Raw genomic sequence first — 15493 nt, 5'->3', positions numbered from 1 at the left:
TAGAAAAACCTAATTTTACACGTGACAGAATTCATCTTTGACACAAAGGATGAGACGTAAGCAAACATGTCATGTAAAATTAAGTGCTCCGAAACTGAAAGTTTGTTACTCGACGAAAAATACGTTTGATTGAGATGAACTTCACGTCTATTATGACTCAATTCTATGTCAAAATTGACGCTCGTATATGTCAGCCTCAGAGCACCTAAATTTACATGATTTTTTCTAAGTGTGTAGATTAAGTTAGGTCCACGTTTTTCTGATCACGAATTCCTCAACTCCATTTTTGCCTTTCTTGTACACCGAGTTGTACTGAAAGGCTATAATTTCATTTGAAAAATACATTTTCTATCCCAGGCCCGGACAGTCAAGTCAGTCGACTCAGCTCGACGAGTTCGGAAATGTCTGTGTGTATGTGTGTGTGTAACTCACTCGATTTTCTCGGCAATTGCTAAACGGATTTGAGTGGAACAAGTTCTAGTTTATGTTTATCTGGTTTCAATAGAACCCTACTGAATATCATCCCGATCGGACATTTGGTCCGGAGATATGAACAAAACAGGATTTTTTTTATACCCCGGGGAGTCGCCAAAAATTATTAGAAACCATGCATGCGACGCATTGAATCACATGAGGATGTCAAAACAAGATCATTGGTGGTCAATTTGAGTAGCCAAGACCATATCGGACATGTTTCAGTAATCCTGGGGGAAGTGACCAAAATCTGACTTGAGTGCAAATCTATCATGCGACACATAAAATCACAGAATTCAATTATATAATTATTTGCAGTCATAAATTGCTACCAAAACTGTCTACATGATGTGTCCTTGAAACCTGAATTGGGCCAAATCAAATCACATTATGTAAAATTGACTAGCCAGATCCACATTCTGTAAAGCGAATTCAACTACACACTAAGATTCCCCAAATTTAAATAATATAATCACTCAAATTTGAGCTAATCTCATAAAAGGCCCGGTGGGTTGATTGCCATATACCAATCAACTAAGCTCGAGGAGATGGTTCGATCGATTTGGGTGCAACTATTTAGTTTCATTTCTTTGTATGTAACACCCATTAAACTATATTAAGAGAGGATTTAAGATTATTGATGTGACCAGTAATGCAACGACTCCCTGCTATACAGCGACATTTCCAGGAAGGCAGAACACGTGTGTGGCCCATGACTCTTCGTACATGATGGGCACTTACTGGTATTCCATTGCATGGCATTGTGCCTTACCTTCGAAGAAAACGGTTTCCGTTTCGCTCGAGGATTTGTAAGAACTCCTGCAAGCCCTTTTGCGTGTATTTCTCCATAGCGGAAGCGTTCTTCTCACAACGTTGAGTGACTGGATCCAGACGAGAACTTAACAGTTCCACCAGCAGCATCCATGTATTCTGCTGGTTCTATGACTTGATGCAACGCTTGAATCGCACGATTGAATCCATCAGCCAGTCTGTGGAGATCTGTGATCGATTCCTTGCCAAGTGAAGGCAGTTTAACTAGCGCTTGCACTTGCTTCTTCTTCAGTAGCTTACTGCTGTTGTATCGTTTCGCAATAGCTCCCAAGCAATCGGATAGTTGTTACTAGTGACCTTTAGCGGATCCACTAGTGCCTTAGCTTCACCTGCTTAGCAATCCTTGAGGTAGTGGAATTTTTCCACTTCCGGAAGATCTGACTTTTCATGAATGATAGATTTTGACTCAAGTCATATTCAATGTCTTAATCAACTAAATTATTTCTTCAGAACTTATCTCAGCATATCTTTGGAACTTTCTCAAGGATTTATTAGAATCATCCTAAATGTCTTTAAGGTTACTTTCAGGTTTCGCTTCAATAATGTTATGCAGCCATTCCATACTTACTTAAGGGTCCTATGCACCACCAGCGGTGGAAAGGGACAACGTGAAAGACTTCCATCCTGGGCGGCTGCTCGCTTTTGCCTAGACCTGGGCCCAGTTCAGATTCCTATCGACTTGCTTAATTTCCTTATTGAGGCTCCGCCGCCATGAGCCCCTGGGTCTGCCTCTGCTGCGATGTCATGCCGGATTCTAATCCAGCGCTTGCTTGCAGATTTCGTTTCCGCCCCGTCGAAGTGTGTGGCCGACCCACCTCCACTTTCGCTCTCGAATTTTTGTTGCTATCGGCTTCTGATGACATTGACAATGGAGCTCGGCATTCGAGATCCAGTTGTGAGGCCACCAGGCACGAATTATATACCGCAGGCATCGTTTGATGAAGACCTGCAGCTTTTGAGTGTTCTCCGCTGATACACACCACGTCTCGCTGGCGTATAACAACACAGATTTCACGTTCGAGTTGAAAATTCGGATTTTGGTGCGTTGACTTATCTGGTTGGATCTCCATACGTTTCGTAAACTCGCAAAGGCAGCCCTAGCCTTCTTGATTCGTGCACCTATGTCGCTCTTGGTCCCGCCGTCCGACGCTATTTGGCTGCCAAGATATTGGAAACTTTCGACCTTCTCCACTGCTTGCCCCGCTACCGTAAAGTTGGAAGGGTTGCTCGTGTTGATATCCAACGATTTGGTCTTGTTGACGTTGATGGTGAGACCCGCCGCAGAGGAGCGTTCGGCTAGGTCATTGAGCTTACTCTGCATATCAGAGCGCCGTTGTGCTAGTAGAGCAACATAATCAGCCAAATCGAAGTCGTTGAGATGTTCCATGGTGATAGGCTGCCAAAGCAGCCCACGGTTCGGTACACGGTCAATTGCACCTACCATGATCTCGTCGATTACGATGAGAAACAGTAGCGGTGATAGTATACATCCTTGTCTCACACCAGCGACTACCCGGATAGGGTCGGACAAGGCTCCGTTATGCAGAACTCTGCACGTAAAAGGGTCATACTGCGCTTCAATGAGATTGACGATTTTATCCGGGACTCCCTTGCGTCTCAGGACGCCCCACAGATTCTCGTGATTGAGACGGTCGAAAGCTTTTTCGTAGTCAATGAATACCAAATAAAGGGACTCTTGGAATTCATTGACCTGCTCCAGGATGATGCGGAGCGTGACAATATGGTCCACACAAGATCTTCCGGTACGGAATCCTGCCTGCTGCCGTCGGAGAGTCGCGTCGATCTTCTCCTGTATCCGATTCAGGATAACTTTGCACAGAACTTCGAGAACAATACACAGTAACATGATGCCTCGCCAATTGTCGCACACAGTCAGATCCCCTTTCTTTGGGACCTTCACTAAGATGCCCTGCATCCAGTCGACCGGAAAAGTCGCGGTGTCCCAGATATTACAGAATAGTTGATGCAACATTTGTGCGAATAGCATGGGGTCAGCTTTGAGCATCTCTGCTGATATGCGATCGACCCATGGACCCTTGTTGGATTTCATGCTTCGGATAGCTGCTTCAATCTCCTGCAGTGATGGGGCCTCGGAATTGACGCGAGTGATGCGCCGCACCCTAGGCGGATCATGCCGAGACGTTGCTGGCTGGTTGGCCGTCGAAACTTAAAGAAGTTGTTCGAAGTGCTCAAACCAGCGTTTCAGCTGGTCAGTGGGGTCGGTAAGCAATTGTCCAGCCGTGTCCTTCACTGGCATCCTCGGGTTCATCTTTGCTCCACTCAGGCGTCGTGAGATATCGTAGAGGAGGCGTATATCGCCAGTGTTTGCGGCTTTCTCCCCTTCGTCGGCCAGGGAGTTCACCCACGCTCGCTTGTCCCGTCTGCAAGAGCGCTTGACTTCCTTCTCTAGAGCCGAGTACCGTTGACGGGCTTCGTTCTTGGCTCCTCTGGTTCTCGCCCACTCTATCGCGGCTTTTGCTTCTCTACGCTTTATTTATTATTAATTTATTTGATAAGGCTCAACCGAATTAACTTTACAGAGCCGAGGACTACATCTTAAAACTATAGTCAAAAGTTACAACACAATAAACACTTTATCTTCCGCTATCCAAAAAGCCTCCTCCATCAGAACTGGAGCCGCTTCCAGTGGTTTCATTGTATGGCAAATTGTTGTACACCAACGAGGGTCAGAGCGCGTCCATTACAGCAATGGACGCAAAACGTGGTCAGCACTCACACACCCATCACGAAACGGTTGCTTTCCAAAGTCGACGACGCATCGACCGAAAGAACTGCTGATGAAGAACAATGAGGAGGACCACACAATGGTTGCTGCCGAGAAAACAGACGATCGCGTAGCACACATCGAGAGTGGCCTGCTTTCGACAACACTGAGCTTCTCTACGCTGCTCAATCTTCCGCCAGGTTTCATCTGTGATCCACTCTTTGCTCTGGTTGCGCACTGCGCAGCTCACCCAAGTTGTTCTCGCTTGTTTCTATGAAGGCATTCTTGATGGCCGTCCATTGTTCTTCTACGCTGCCACCTTCTGGAACGTCCGCAGCTCGAGTCTCAAGTTCTTCAACAGAAGACCTTTTACCGCTGGATCTTCAAGTCGGCGTAGGTTGAACCGCCGCCCGAGTCTCTCCTCCCGTCGCTGGATCCGCGCCATGCGTAGGCGGATTTCGCCGATTAGAAGGTGATGGTCAGACGCGATGTTGGCGCTGCGTTTATTCCGGACATCAAGAAGGCTCCGTCTCCATTTTCGGCTGATGCAGATGTGGTCGATCTGATTTTCGGTATGTCCATCACGGGAAACCCACGTGACTTTGTGCACTGGCCGATGGGGGAAGAGCGAGCCCCCGATCACCATGTCGTTATTGCCACAACATTCTGAAAACAGCTCACCGTTCTCGCTCATTTCGCCGAAACCATGGCGTCCCATGACACGCTCATAGTCCGTGTTGTCGGAGCCGATCTTCGCATTGAAGTCGCCAGTGTAGATCTTGATGTCACCCTTTGGAACCTTATTCACGACGGCATTCAGTTGACTGTAAAAATTCTCCTTGTCCTGTAGCTCGGCAGCATCGGTTGGCGCATAACATTGGATTATGGTAAGGTTACGAACCCGTGTTCTAAATCTGGCAACGATTAACAGGCTCCCACTTGATGAGCGCAGCACTTGCCTGGACGCTAAATAGGAGACCAACTCCACGATGGCGGGGAACGTTTTCACCTCGAATACCAGAGTATAGTAGTATCTGTCCTGACGGCAGTTTGTGTTCTCCAAAGTTTGGCCAACGAACTTCACTCAGTCCCAGGATTTCTAGCTTCATGCGTCGCGCCTCGTTGGCGAGTTGTGCCAGTTTACCCTGCTGGGCTAACGTCATTCAATACATTCTATGATCCAATTCGTGTCGGTTATATCAGTTCGATGTCTTTCTCTGTTGGTTTCTGTAACAATTGTAAAGGTTTCAGAGACAGTAGGTGGTTGGCCTAAGGTCTCCTATCCGCCGTGATGGGGCTTCCATCTGAGGTGTAGCTGCCGGGGAAGAGTATTTCTTATTCAGCCGCTGGATACCAGTCAGACGCTGTTTGAGCCGCACCTCCATGGTGAACAGACGCTCGGGTTGGCGGGTTGGCCATTCCATAGCAAAGCGATAAAGTGGTTCTCAGAATTTTGTAAAAATTGTTAGTATTAGATCCGTATTTTTTATTTTGTCATTTGAGTGAACCACTGGGCCGATTTTAAAGATCAGAATAACAATTGAGAGGTTATTAAAACCATTTTTTTTTTAATAATAATATTAAAACAATGAGCGATGTTCCTTCCTGTAATTTTTGAATTATATGTTTTGTAAGTTATCAAGTTTTGGGTTCTCGCTCAATACTCCTATGCGACTAGACTACCATGCGTCTCCATCGATTTAAAGCGACTGTAACATGATCACGACGCATGGTTGTATAATCACATAGGAGTATTGAGCGAGAACCCAAAACTTGATAACTTAAAAAAAATATAACTCAAAAATGAAAAAAAAAAACACACACACACATCGCTCATTTTGTGATATAATGTTTAAAAAGCCTTAGGTTTCAAAGAAAAGTATAAAAACATCTTCCGGCTTCTATCTACTAGCCATGTAGACCATAAAAACAAATAGAATCAATGTTTATCAATACACAATCATATTTTTAAATATCATTATATTTTTCCTAAAAAAGTATTTTTAATAATATTTCATTTGATATTTGGATCTATGATATAACTAGGGCTCAAAAGTTTTGAATTAAAAATACTGTATTTTTTGAAAAAAAAACGATTTTTTGGACGACCCCATCATGGAAATGGTCACCATAACGACAAAATAAAAAATATGGGTGTAATATTATGCGATAGGGAACAGAAATAAATTTTTTTATGAAATTTTGAAAACCATTATATCGTTTTGCTATGGAATGGCTGAATCTTGGACATTCCCTTAAACTCCCCTCAACAACAATCTTGAAATTCGGTTTAGAACACTTCAGGGTTGCCCACATGAAAATTCTTGAAATCCACTTAATATATGTATTTTTTTTTAATTCTCGCTAGAATTTGCGAAATCTCTTGGTATGCCCTTTATAATTTAAAAACCCTAGAATATCAGAGTATTCTCAAGACTCTCCTGCCCTTCTAATTCACCGCAGTATTGGTCCAAAATTACCTTGAAATTCCCATCAGAATTTCATTGGACTATTTCTCTGAATTCCATTTTTTTTACTTATAAAAAAAATATCTGAAAGCCAATGCAGCCAATATCGCAAGCAAGATAGCCAACGATAAGCATCAAAAAATGTATCAAAATATAGACACAAAATACCGACAGTGAATGCCACCATTCAAATGAAATGCAACGCATCGCTACAACACTAAATTCAGATACATTCACTTAACCGAAACCCCGATTTTCTCTCGCCCTCCCAGGCCGTAAAGCAGTTCATGCGAATGGAGTGCAAGTGTCACGGACTGTCCGGTTCCTGTACCATGCGAACCTGCTGGATGAAGATGCCCCCGTTCTCGGAGGTCGGAGCTCGCCTCAAGGAGCACTTTGACGGTGCTACCAAGGTGATAGCGAGAAACGACGGTCACAGCTTCATGCCGGATGATCCTTCGATTAAGCTCCCAACCAAACGGGATCTGGTGTACACCGAGGATTCGGATGAGTTCTGTGAACCGAGTTCGAAAACGGGTTCCCTTGGGACACACGGCCGGGAGTGCAACATCACTTCCAACGGGGTTGATGGGTGCAATTTAATGTGCTGTGAGCGAGGACAGACTCGGAAGCAGGTCGAGGTCAAAAGAAACTGTAAGTGCAGCTTCAAGTGGTGCTGTGAGGTGACGTGCAGCACATGTATCGATGTGAAGGAAGTCTACACGTGTAAATGATGGCATGGGGCAAGAAGGAATGGAAACTCTTTAGGTGGCAACCCGGCAAGACTGATCCAAGTGACAAGCAGTGAAGAAACGAGTATTGTTCTATAAGTGATTTTGGCTGTAACGTTTTGTAAAAAATTAGCAATCTAGAATTTGAAATTGAATGCATTAAATGAATCAGAAAATTGTTGTATTTCGGCGCAGTGTGACTTACCAGATCTTTGAATAAGCTTTAAACACATTATGTAAGAATTGAATATTACTAAAAACCAGTTTACTAATAAGTAGAATAGGCTTGCAATATTTATTGTTAAGTGTGGTTAAACCAGTGCTTTCAACAGAACTGCTGCGTGAATTGTCTTCATTCGAAAGAAACTTCCAATGTGCTTCCAGAGTACACAAGAAACCATCAACGCCTCTGCTAGGAACATTTATAATATCGCGTGATAACAGCAACGCTCGAGTGTAATCAAACCATTAATATCGTTTTTATACGACCCTGTCTTCACCCGGCTGCACAAAATGCCTCCCTGAAGATCGATGCATAAAAAAAAGTTGTTCCAGTTTTGCACCCCCCAAGCATCCCCCTCCCTCACTCAGACCGGCACAACATTAATTTAGTTGTAAGTCTGCTCTCCAGTGCAGTTTTGTTCCAGTCTTGTTTCCGTTTGGTTGGCTGGCGTCTCTCTCGTGATCACAATTTATGGTCGTAATATTTTGCCAAAGGAAAATGATGTTTAATTCCTCCTTCTTTCTCTCTGCGTATGGCAACCACCCGCACTCTGCTGCTTGCTGCTCGTCGTCATCGTCGTCGTCGTCGTCGTCATCATCGTTGAGGTGAATCCTATCTGAAAATCATATTTCAACTCTTAAAAGCCTCCGCGGTTGCACTCGCGCACTCGCACTCCACTCTGCCCGTGGGCAAGGTTGGCCACCGAATGCGCCCAGCTCAGTCTCTGGAGTGCGGTGCGGTTATTAATTAAAATTCCACGTCACGATACGAGCCAGTCAGTGTGGTTTGTGTGTGGCGCACCAAAAGCGCGTGGAGGAGGCCACCGGATTGCCACCATGAGAAGTTACGCACTCACTGTCATTAGCATCAAAACCCAATTAATCAATGCCAAATAAAAGTGCTTTCAATATTTAATTTTCATCATTAATAATTTCCCACCACCCAGTCGGTGAACCTCCGCGACACTGTGTCATGTCGTTGGATTGCATTGTGTCGTCAGGAACGTTGTCGCCTCATACCGGAAAAGGACATGAGCATTCCCAATTTACACCACTAGTTGGGACGAATTTGAAGAATTTGAAGAAGGGGAATGGAAACATAATAAGCTCCTGCAGTGCTACAACATATTCTTATTCTTATTATTAATGATTTTATTGGACATTTATTCTGGAGTTCAAGAGTATCTAATCCTAATGCTCAGCTCTAGGACGGAATTATTATGACGTACGATAAATATCTTCGTCTTCTTCTATTTCTTCTTCTTCACATTTCAAGCTTATTGCAAATCGCATATTAGTTTATAGCGTGCTCTCAACTTAGTGTTCTAGATGCACTTCCACAGTTATTAATTGAGAGTTTTCGATGCCTGTACCATTTTTGCATTGGTATAATTGTGTGGCAAGTCCAATCATATCTATGCCCAGGGAAGTCGAGAAATTTTCCATCCCGAAAAATTCCTAGACCGGACCGGGAATTGAACCCAGCCACCTCCAGCATGGTCTTGCTTTGTAGCTGTGCCTTTACCGACTGAGATAAGGGAGGCCCCGATAAATATGAAGTAGTCAAATCGAATTATTTCACTAAATTATTCTGAGAACTTGTGACAAGTTTATGATAAAATTGCGAACTTTGTTTGAAATTCACGCCATCATCCGTTGAAGTCGCTACTGGTTAATCTCAGCGGTCAGTTTGTTCCAACATCTGGCCATCTATGCAGCATTGCAGCATCCCAACTAACCGTGCTAGCATTCTTCAACTACTGTTAGATAACTAATCACTCAACATTTCTTGATTGGGTGCAGTTGTAGTGGCATCTTGCCTGATATGGCAGAAACTTTTCAGTTCTATTGTGAGTCTTAAGGGACAGAAGAATGTGCATTTCCAGACACTCTTTTTTGTACACCTTCGAGTCCATCGTCCGTTAGGTTTACGTCAATAGTTTAGGATCCTCATCAAAATTCCTATGGGACATTACTTAGAATTTTCGTGGTAAACTCTTTAGTATTACCTTGTATTAAATATCTCTACAGAAATTCCCTTGCAATTCACATCAGAACTGCGTTTGAAGTTTGCTCTGAATTTCTGAACGTTCATCATGAACTTGTTCAAGTTTCTGGAAGTTCTCTTCTCACAATTCCATGAGATTTTGCCATTTCTACGAGTTTATTAAAACCTTTTTCAAAATACCCCTTTAATTATCCGCAGTAATTTCTAAGCAACGTTCACAAGGACATCAAATTTACTCACGAAGAAGGAGACGGCAAACTCCCCTTCTTAGATCTTCTCATCATCAGGGAAACGTCTTCGTTCAATTTCGAAATCTATAGGAAACCAACAAACACAAAGAGAGTAATACCAAGCACTTCAAACCATTCCCATCAACACAAAATGGCCGCTTTTCACCACATGGTTCACAGGATGCAAACTCTTCCTCTTAGCGATACAGGCAAATCAAAGGAAATAGCTCACATTTTTTAAATCGCTAGACTTAATGGGTATCAAGAAAAAAACAATTCAAGCAGTAATCGATAAAAGAACAAGGGATCATTTTAGGCGTATTTCGACCACTCTTACACCAGTAAATGAGGGTTTAAAACGGGTAGCGGTGAATTTCGACAAAAACATTACCAAACCATTGATTTCAAAGTTTAGAAGTTTTGGCCTAGATTTAGTATTCAGCAGTAGGAAAAATCAGCTGAAGTCACTGTTAGGATCAACTAAAGATTCCAAAAATGTCTTAGGAAAAGCCGGAGTCTACAAAATCTCTTGTCCAGATTGCAATAAAATTTACATTGGTCAGACGAAAAGGACTTTGGAAACAAGGTTTAAGGAACACATCGCAGAGGTAAAAAAGACTAACAAAGAGATGGATAAAGGACTTCATTATGAATTTAAATCCAAGGTTGCAGAACATATCGTTACAAAGGGGCACAATTTGACTAAGGAAAACATTAATATCCTGCGGACTGTATCTTCGCCTTGGAAACTAGACGTAGCTGAAAGTCTAGAAATATTTAAACATAATCCATCAACATTGCTTAATAGAGATCAAGGAACCGGATACTCGAGACTCTTTAGCATGCTACCTAAAACAACACATCGTAGCATACATCTACCTGTTGGAGACTGAATTTAGGTACATGTTTAGGTAAATTTTGACATGGCAGTGGATACCTGCTGATTTTTAGTACCTATTGATTAGTATATAACTCGTAGATAAAAGATGGATTCTTCAGTGGTGTTGAGTACTTGACACTGATGAAGTCTGCAAGTAGTAGACGAAATACGCGTATCTGTCAAAAGATAAGCAAATATAACGGAATTTAAAGGAAATAAACCAACCCACTCAAAGCTCTTCATATTGTCTAACTGTCAAATTTACGTCAACGCAACGCAAACGGATCTAATGTGGGTGGCCCTTTAGAGTCAAATTTTTGTTTGTTTATGAGATAGAATATATATGCTTACATTTGAATTTTCTCTAGAATATAATTTCTTGTTGTTTTAATACTTTTCAATATATTTAGAAACAACAGAAAGAGCCAGATTTTTTTTTTGTTTTGGCGGTAAGCTTCCACTTAAAAAAAGCGCTGCTGGTTGAGTGGAACGCATGACTCACTGCAGTGGGTCAGGGTTCAATCCGTTCTGCCCTTAGTCCCGATCCATAAGTTGATGAGTTCAACATCTAGGGTCCAGAAATGGAGTTGCCTCCCTGGCGCTGGTGATTTGCACTCGATTTTGGAAAATAGACCGGTGAAATCTAAACATGAATAAATATTACAGTAACCCCTTCATATATGCGGTGTTGAGTACCGTCGACCCACCGCTGCACAGTGGACAAAAATTTATAAAACCGCGACTAAATCGAATATCTCGGGTGCCAAACGGTTTCAATCAACATGTCATACAGACCGGCGCTGGTGGTGTAGTGGTAAGCGTGACTGCTTTCTAACACCCCAATGAGTCTGGGTTCAATCCCAGCCGAGGTCGGTGGGATTTTTCTGAGGCATAAAAATCTCTGGTCACGTCTTCCTTCGGAAGGGAAGTAAAGCCGTTGGTCCCGGCCCATGTGTGTTGAATGGGTGCGATATCCTACGCAGGTGTGGAAGCTGCCTTCCTGCACATTCGATTGTCGGCAATGGATGGCAATCGATGTCCGTCGGTGATTGGCACTAGATTGCGGAACAGAGACCGACGTTAAATAAAGGAATGAATAACATGTCATACAAATTCTGCTGCATCGATTGTTGGTGGTCTCATTGGCCGGAGACTTTTGCGTACCGAGATAGAGGGCCGGGATCAACACGAATTCCCTGTAATGTAGGAAATGCTACAATCTATCGACATAATTTTACACTTAACTTAACGTATATTACTGGAAATTGATAGTACTAAGTATATATGGTGTAATGACATCATATACGCCCTCAAAGAAACTCTACTGGCCTAAAGGAGGATCCGGAACGACCGATAAAGTGGCCACATTATAAAAATTGTCCTAGAACCTTGCGATTTTTCCCATGTTTGTTCAGAACCATGAGATCAAAGTGAAATTAATTTGGAAACTATATTTTGAGGTATAGTGGCCATATTCTGGTTCTCTGGATAATATGGATTGACTGATAAAGTGGCCACATTATAAAAAAAATGTCCTAGAACCTTGTGATTTTTCCTATGTTGTTCAGAATTAAGAGATCACAGCGTATTTAATATGGAAACTATATGTTGGGGTATAGTGCCATATTCTGTACGCTTTGATCTCTTGATTCTGAACAACATAGACAACATCACAAGGTTCTAGGACAATTTTTATGATGTGACCACTTATTCGGTCAATCCACATTATCCGGAGAACCAGAATATGGCCACTATACCCCAAAATATAGTTTCCATATTAATTTCGCTTTGATGTCATGATTCTGAACAAACATACAAAAGATCGCAAGGTTCTAGAACATTTGTTATAATGTGGCCACTTTATTGGTCTTTCCTGATCCTCCTTTAGGTCAGTAGAGTTTTCCTGAGGGCGTCTATGGTGTCATTCACCAAATATACTTAGTACTATCAATTTCCAGTAATATAAGTTAAGTAAAGTGTTTGTCAATAGATAGTGGCATTTCCTACTTTACCGGGAACTCGGGTTGATCCCGACCCTTTATCTCAGTACGCAAAAGTCTCCGGCCAATGAAACTACCACCAATCGATTTAGCAGAATTTTTCTTTGAGAATACGTATAACATATTGACTGAAACCGTTTGGCAGCCGAGATATTCAATTTAGTCGAGGTTTTGTAAATGTTTGCCCACTGTGCGCTGTTTCTCGGCTGTTCTTTAACGCTTATTTTGTGTACGTGATTAGTGTCAACCATAAGCTAGTTATGTGTGTGTGTGTCTCATCTTCTATTCCTCACCCAGCCGGGGGCGTTGGACAAGTAGAACTGCGAATAATTTGATCAAATCTCATGCTCCGTAATGGTGCCCTTTATGTTGTGAAAACTAGTACTTCAAAAAGGGTAACTTTTGAGGCAAGACAGGGTGTCCTCAACAAGTTAAGGGAACAGAATGCACTAGATGTCCACAACAGGTACAGCAAAACATCACATAGACGCCCTTATTCGCACTAACTACTCAGGGGGTAGATGGTCAAGAAGAGCCACCGCCGCCAACTAAAGCTTGAACCGGGTACCTGGGACTCCCACGATATACCCGCGGCAATGGTCAGCAGACGATGCCCTGTGCATATTTAGTATGTAATATGTTTTATTTGGATACACAAAATGTTTGAAGCCATGCGTCATCTAAACCATAATTTGCATCACCACAAATACACTTGTCAACAATCTTCAACTGGAACGTACTCTCCAAATCACTTCACCCGGGAGCCTATTCCCGATGCTTCCAAGCATATTTTTCTCTAGTCATCCCTAAACAATTCCTTCTCCAGCGACTCTAACCACACAACAACCTATCACTTTTCTTCGCTTTTTTTTCAAGTCACTCTGCGCACAAAAGCAATGCACATTGCAAAACCCTAACAATAGATCAGCGCCGTTGTCATCACCGCGTAAATAAACTGAAATTAAAAATTTTCACTCGCGATGCCACAAATTTCTGGTCCGGGAGAAAAAATCGAACCACGCAGATAGCGCAAAATCTTCTGATGCTTGCCTTCAGTCCTCAAAAAAACTCTGATCATTCAATAATGTGTGCATTTGCGACATCGACGCTCACACACATTACCACACGCGATCCAATGAAGGCCCTGCGCAACCAAACGAAAAAAAAAAACATGGCGAATCGTAAATCGAACTGAAGAAAAGTACACGAATTATGATCGGAAAGCACTGATTTTCTCAAAAACTTCAGCGTCCTGTGCATTCCTAGGTGGAAAACTATCACTTATCGCCAATTTAACTATTTAATTCCGACATTAACACTCAAAATGAGATCAACAACATCGGATTCACGTAAAACAACAACCGACCGCGAAACCGTCACCAAGCGGACTCGTGTCAACCATAAGCTAGTTATCTACAGAAAATCAGCTCTCTTGGTACAGCCGATAAATAGTGGTGACTGGACGGTACCACCCACCGCATATATTTATTTATTTATTTATATATTTGTCTGCATCAACAGGCTGAGTATAACCCCAATGATGATTTAAGTAACTTATATAGGTAGATCAAAGAATAAAAAATAATAATAAAATACATAAATAAAACACACGATCATTCACGGTTACCTATGCCAGAAAAGAACGATGGGAAGTGCCTTCGTAGCAGCTGTCGCAGCAGATGGAAGTCGAAGTTGCTCGAGATTCGATTGAACACTCGTTGCAGCCCACCAATTGCACCGTTCATGCCATAGTTTGTGCGCTGAAGTGGCAATCTCAGCTTACTACTGCAGGGCTACAAAATGGTGAGTTGATAACCTGGAAGGAGAGCGATTCCTAGCTCCGGTCCTAACAAGTCCCTACCTCACGCCTCCACGAGTCATATGATTAAAAACGACTACCAGTTGAAACATGGACACATCTGAGTGGCGTAGCCTGGGCAATGTTGTCAAACCGACAATAGCAAAGTGAGGAGGTGATAAGCGAACACTGGCGCGGTAACCATAGCACGGCGGTAGAGGAAATGCTTCGCCTCCGAGCGTCTGTCCACCACGGAGGTGCGGCTCAAAAAGCGTCTGACTGGCATCCAGCAGCTGAATAAGATATGCTCTTCCCCGGAAGCTACACCTAAGATGGTAGTTCCATCGGGGGAGAGTAGACCTTAGGCCAACCACCTACAAGAAGGCCAACAAAAGACAAGAAGGAAGATGGTTATCAGTTGGGTAAGTTACTTCATCATCAAAGGTAAGTCACCGTATATTTCACAAAATGATAGCATATGCATTAGACTGATGCAAAATTTGAAATTTTCGCTCCACAGTGCTCAAATGGTTTCAAATCAGGTCCTGATTAGCCCCCCAAAATTTAAACTCATTTGGTAAGAAACTGACTTGGCACAAGTCTATTCTTCGCACCAGAAACACCAATGTTGCCTGCTGATTAGTTGAATGAGCATAATCATAAGACATCAGTGACTTGAATCATTAATAACGTTTGTTCCTTACATTTGATTGAAAAGTAGTTTTCAACAAAGTTGTAAATTTACAATCACTGCTATCAGTTTTAAGCATAGTGAGCGTAGTGCATAGTGCATAGTGAAGTGGTGAATTGTTAGGTAGATAAGAACAAAAACTTAAGTTTTTCCATAGTAAATCTATGGATAAGGACCCAATTTGAAACCGTTTAAGGGGGTATTCCCGATCTTTTTTTTCAAAAAATCAAATTTTTTTTTTTCACGTTTTTTTGTACTTTAGACTATATACTTTCATCCCCCCAAGCCGTTTTCCGATCAGCGAATTCAGTGTCCAGGCATAGCTGACTAATGGTAAGAACCCCCAAATGGTTTTAACTAAAGTCAAAACTTTAAACGCGTTTTTCTCGAAACCACATTTTTTTTTATCGGGCG

At 42.5% G+C, this 15493-nt stretch overlaps 1 protein-coding gene across 1 annotated transcript in view; it reads left to right on the top strand.

Moving 5' to 3' along the window:
• Wnt6 (Wnt oncogene analog 6) overlaps window positions 1-7584 on the top strand; it is a 61586-nt gene extending 54002 nt beyond the window's left edge. Inside the window, exon 4 of the mRNA XM_065224474.1 lies at window positions 6792-7584. Within this exon, the coding sequence (XP_065080546.1) occupies window positions 6792-7253 (462 nt within the window). The 3' untranslated portion in view covers window positions 7254-7584. The remainder of the gene's footprint in view (window positions 1-6791) is intronic.
• Window positions 7585-15493: the final 7909 nt, after the last annotated feature.

The sequence above is a fragment of the Ochlerotatus camptorhynchus genome, unplaced genomic scaffold (assembly GCF_037179485.1).
Source record: "Ochlerotatus camptorhynchus isolate MF236.1 unplaced genomic scaffold, CSIRO-AGI_Acam_v1.1 ptg000211l, whole genome shotgun sequence".
Taxonomy (NCBI): domain Eukaryota; kingdom Metazoa; phylum Arthropoda; class Insecta; order Diptera; family Culicidae; genus Ochlerotatus; species Ochlerotatus camptorhynchus.
The sequence above is the reverse complement of the archived record's forward strand: the minus strand, read 5'-3'. Positions and strand labels throughout refer to the sequence as shown.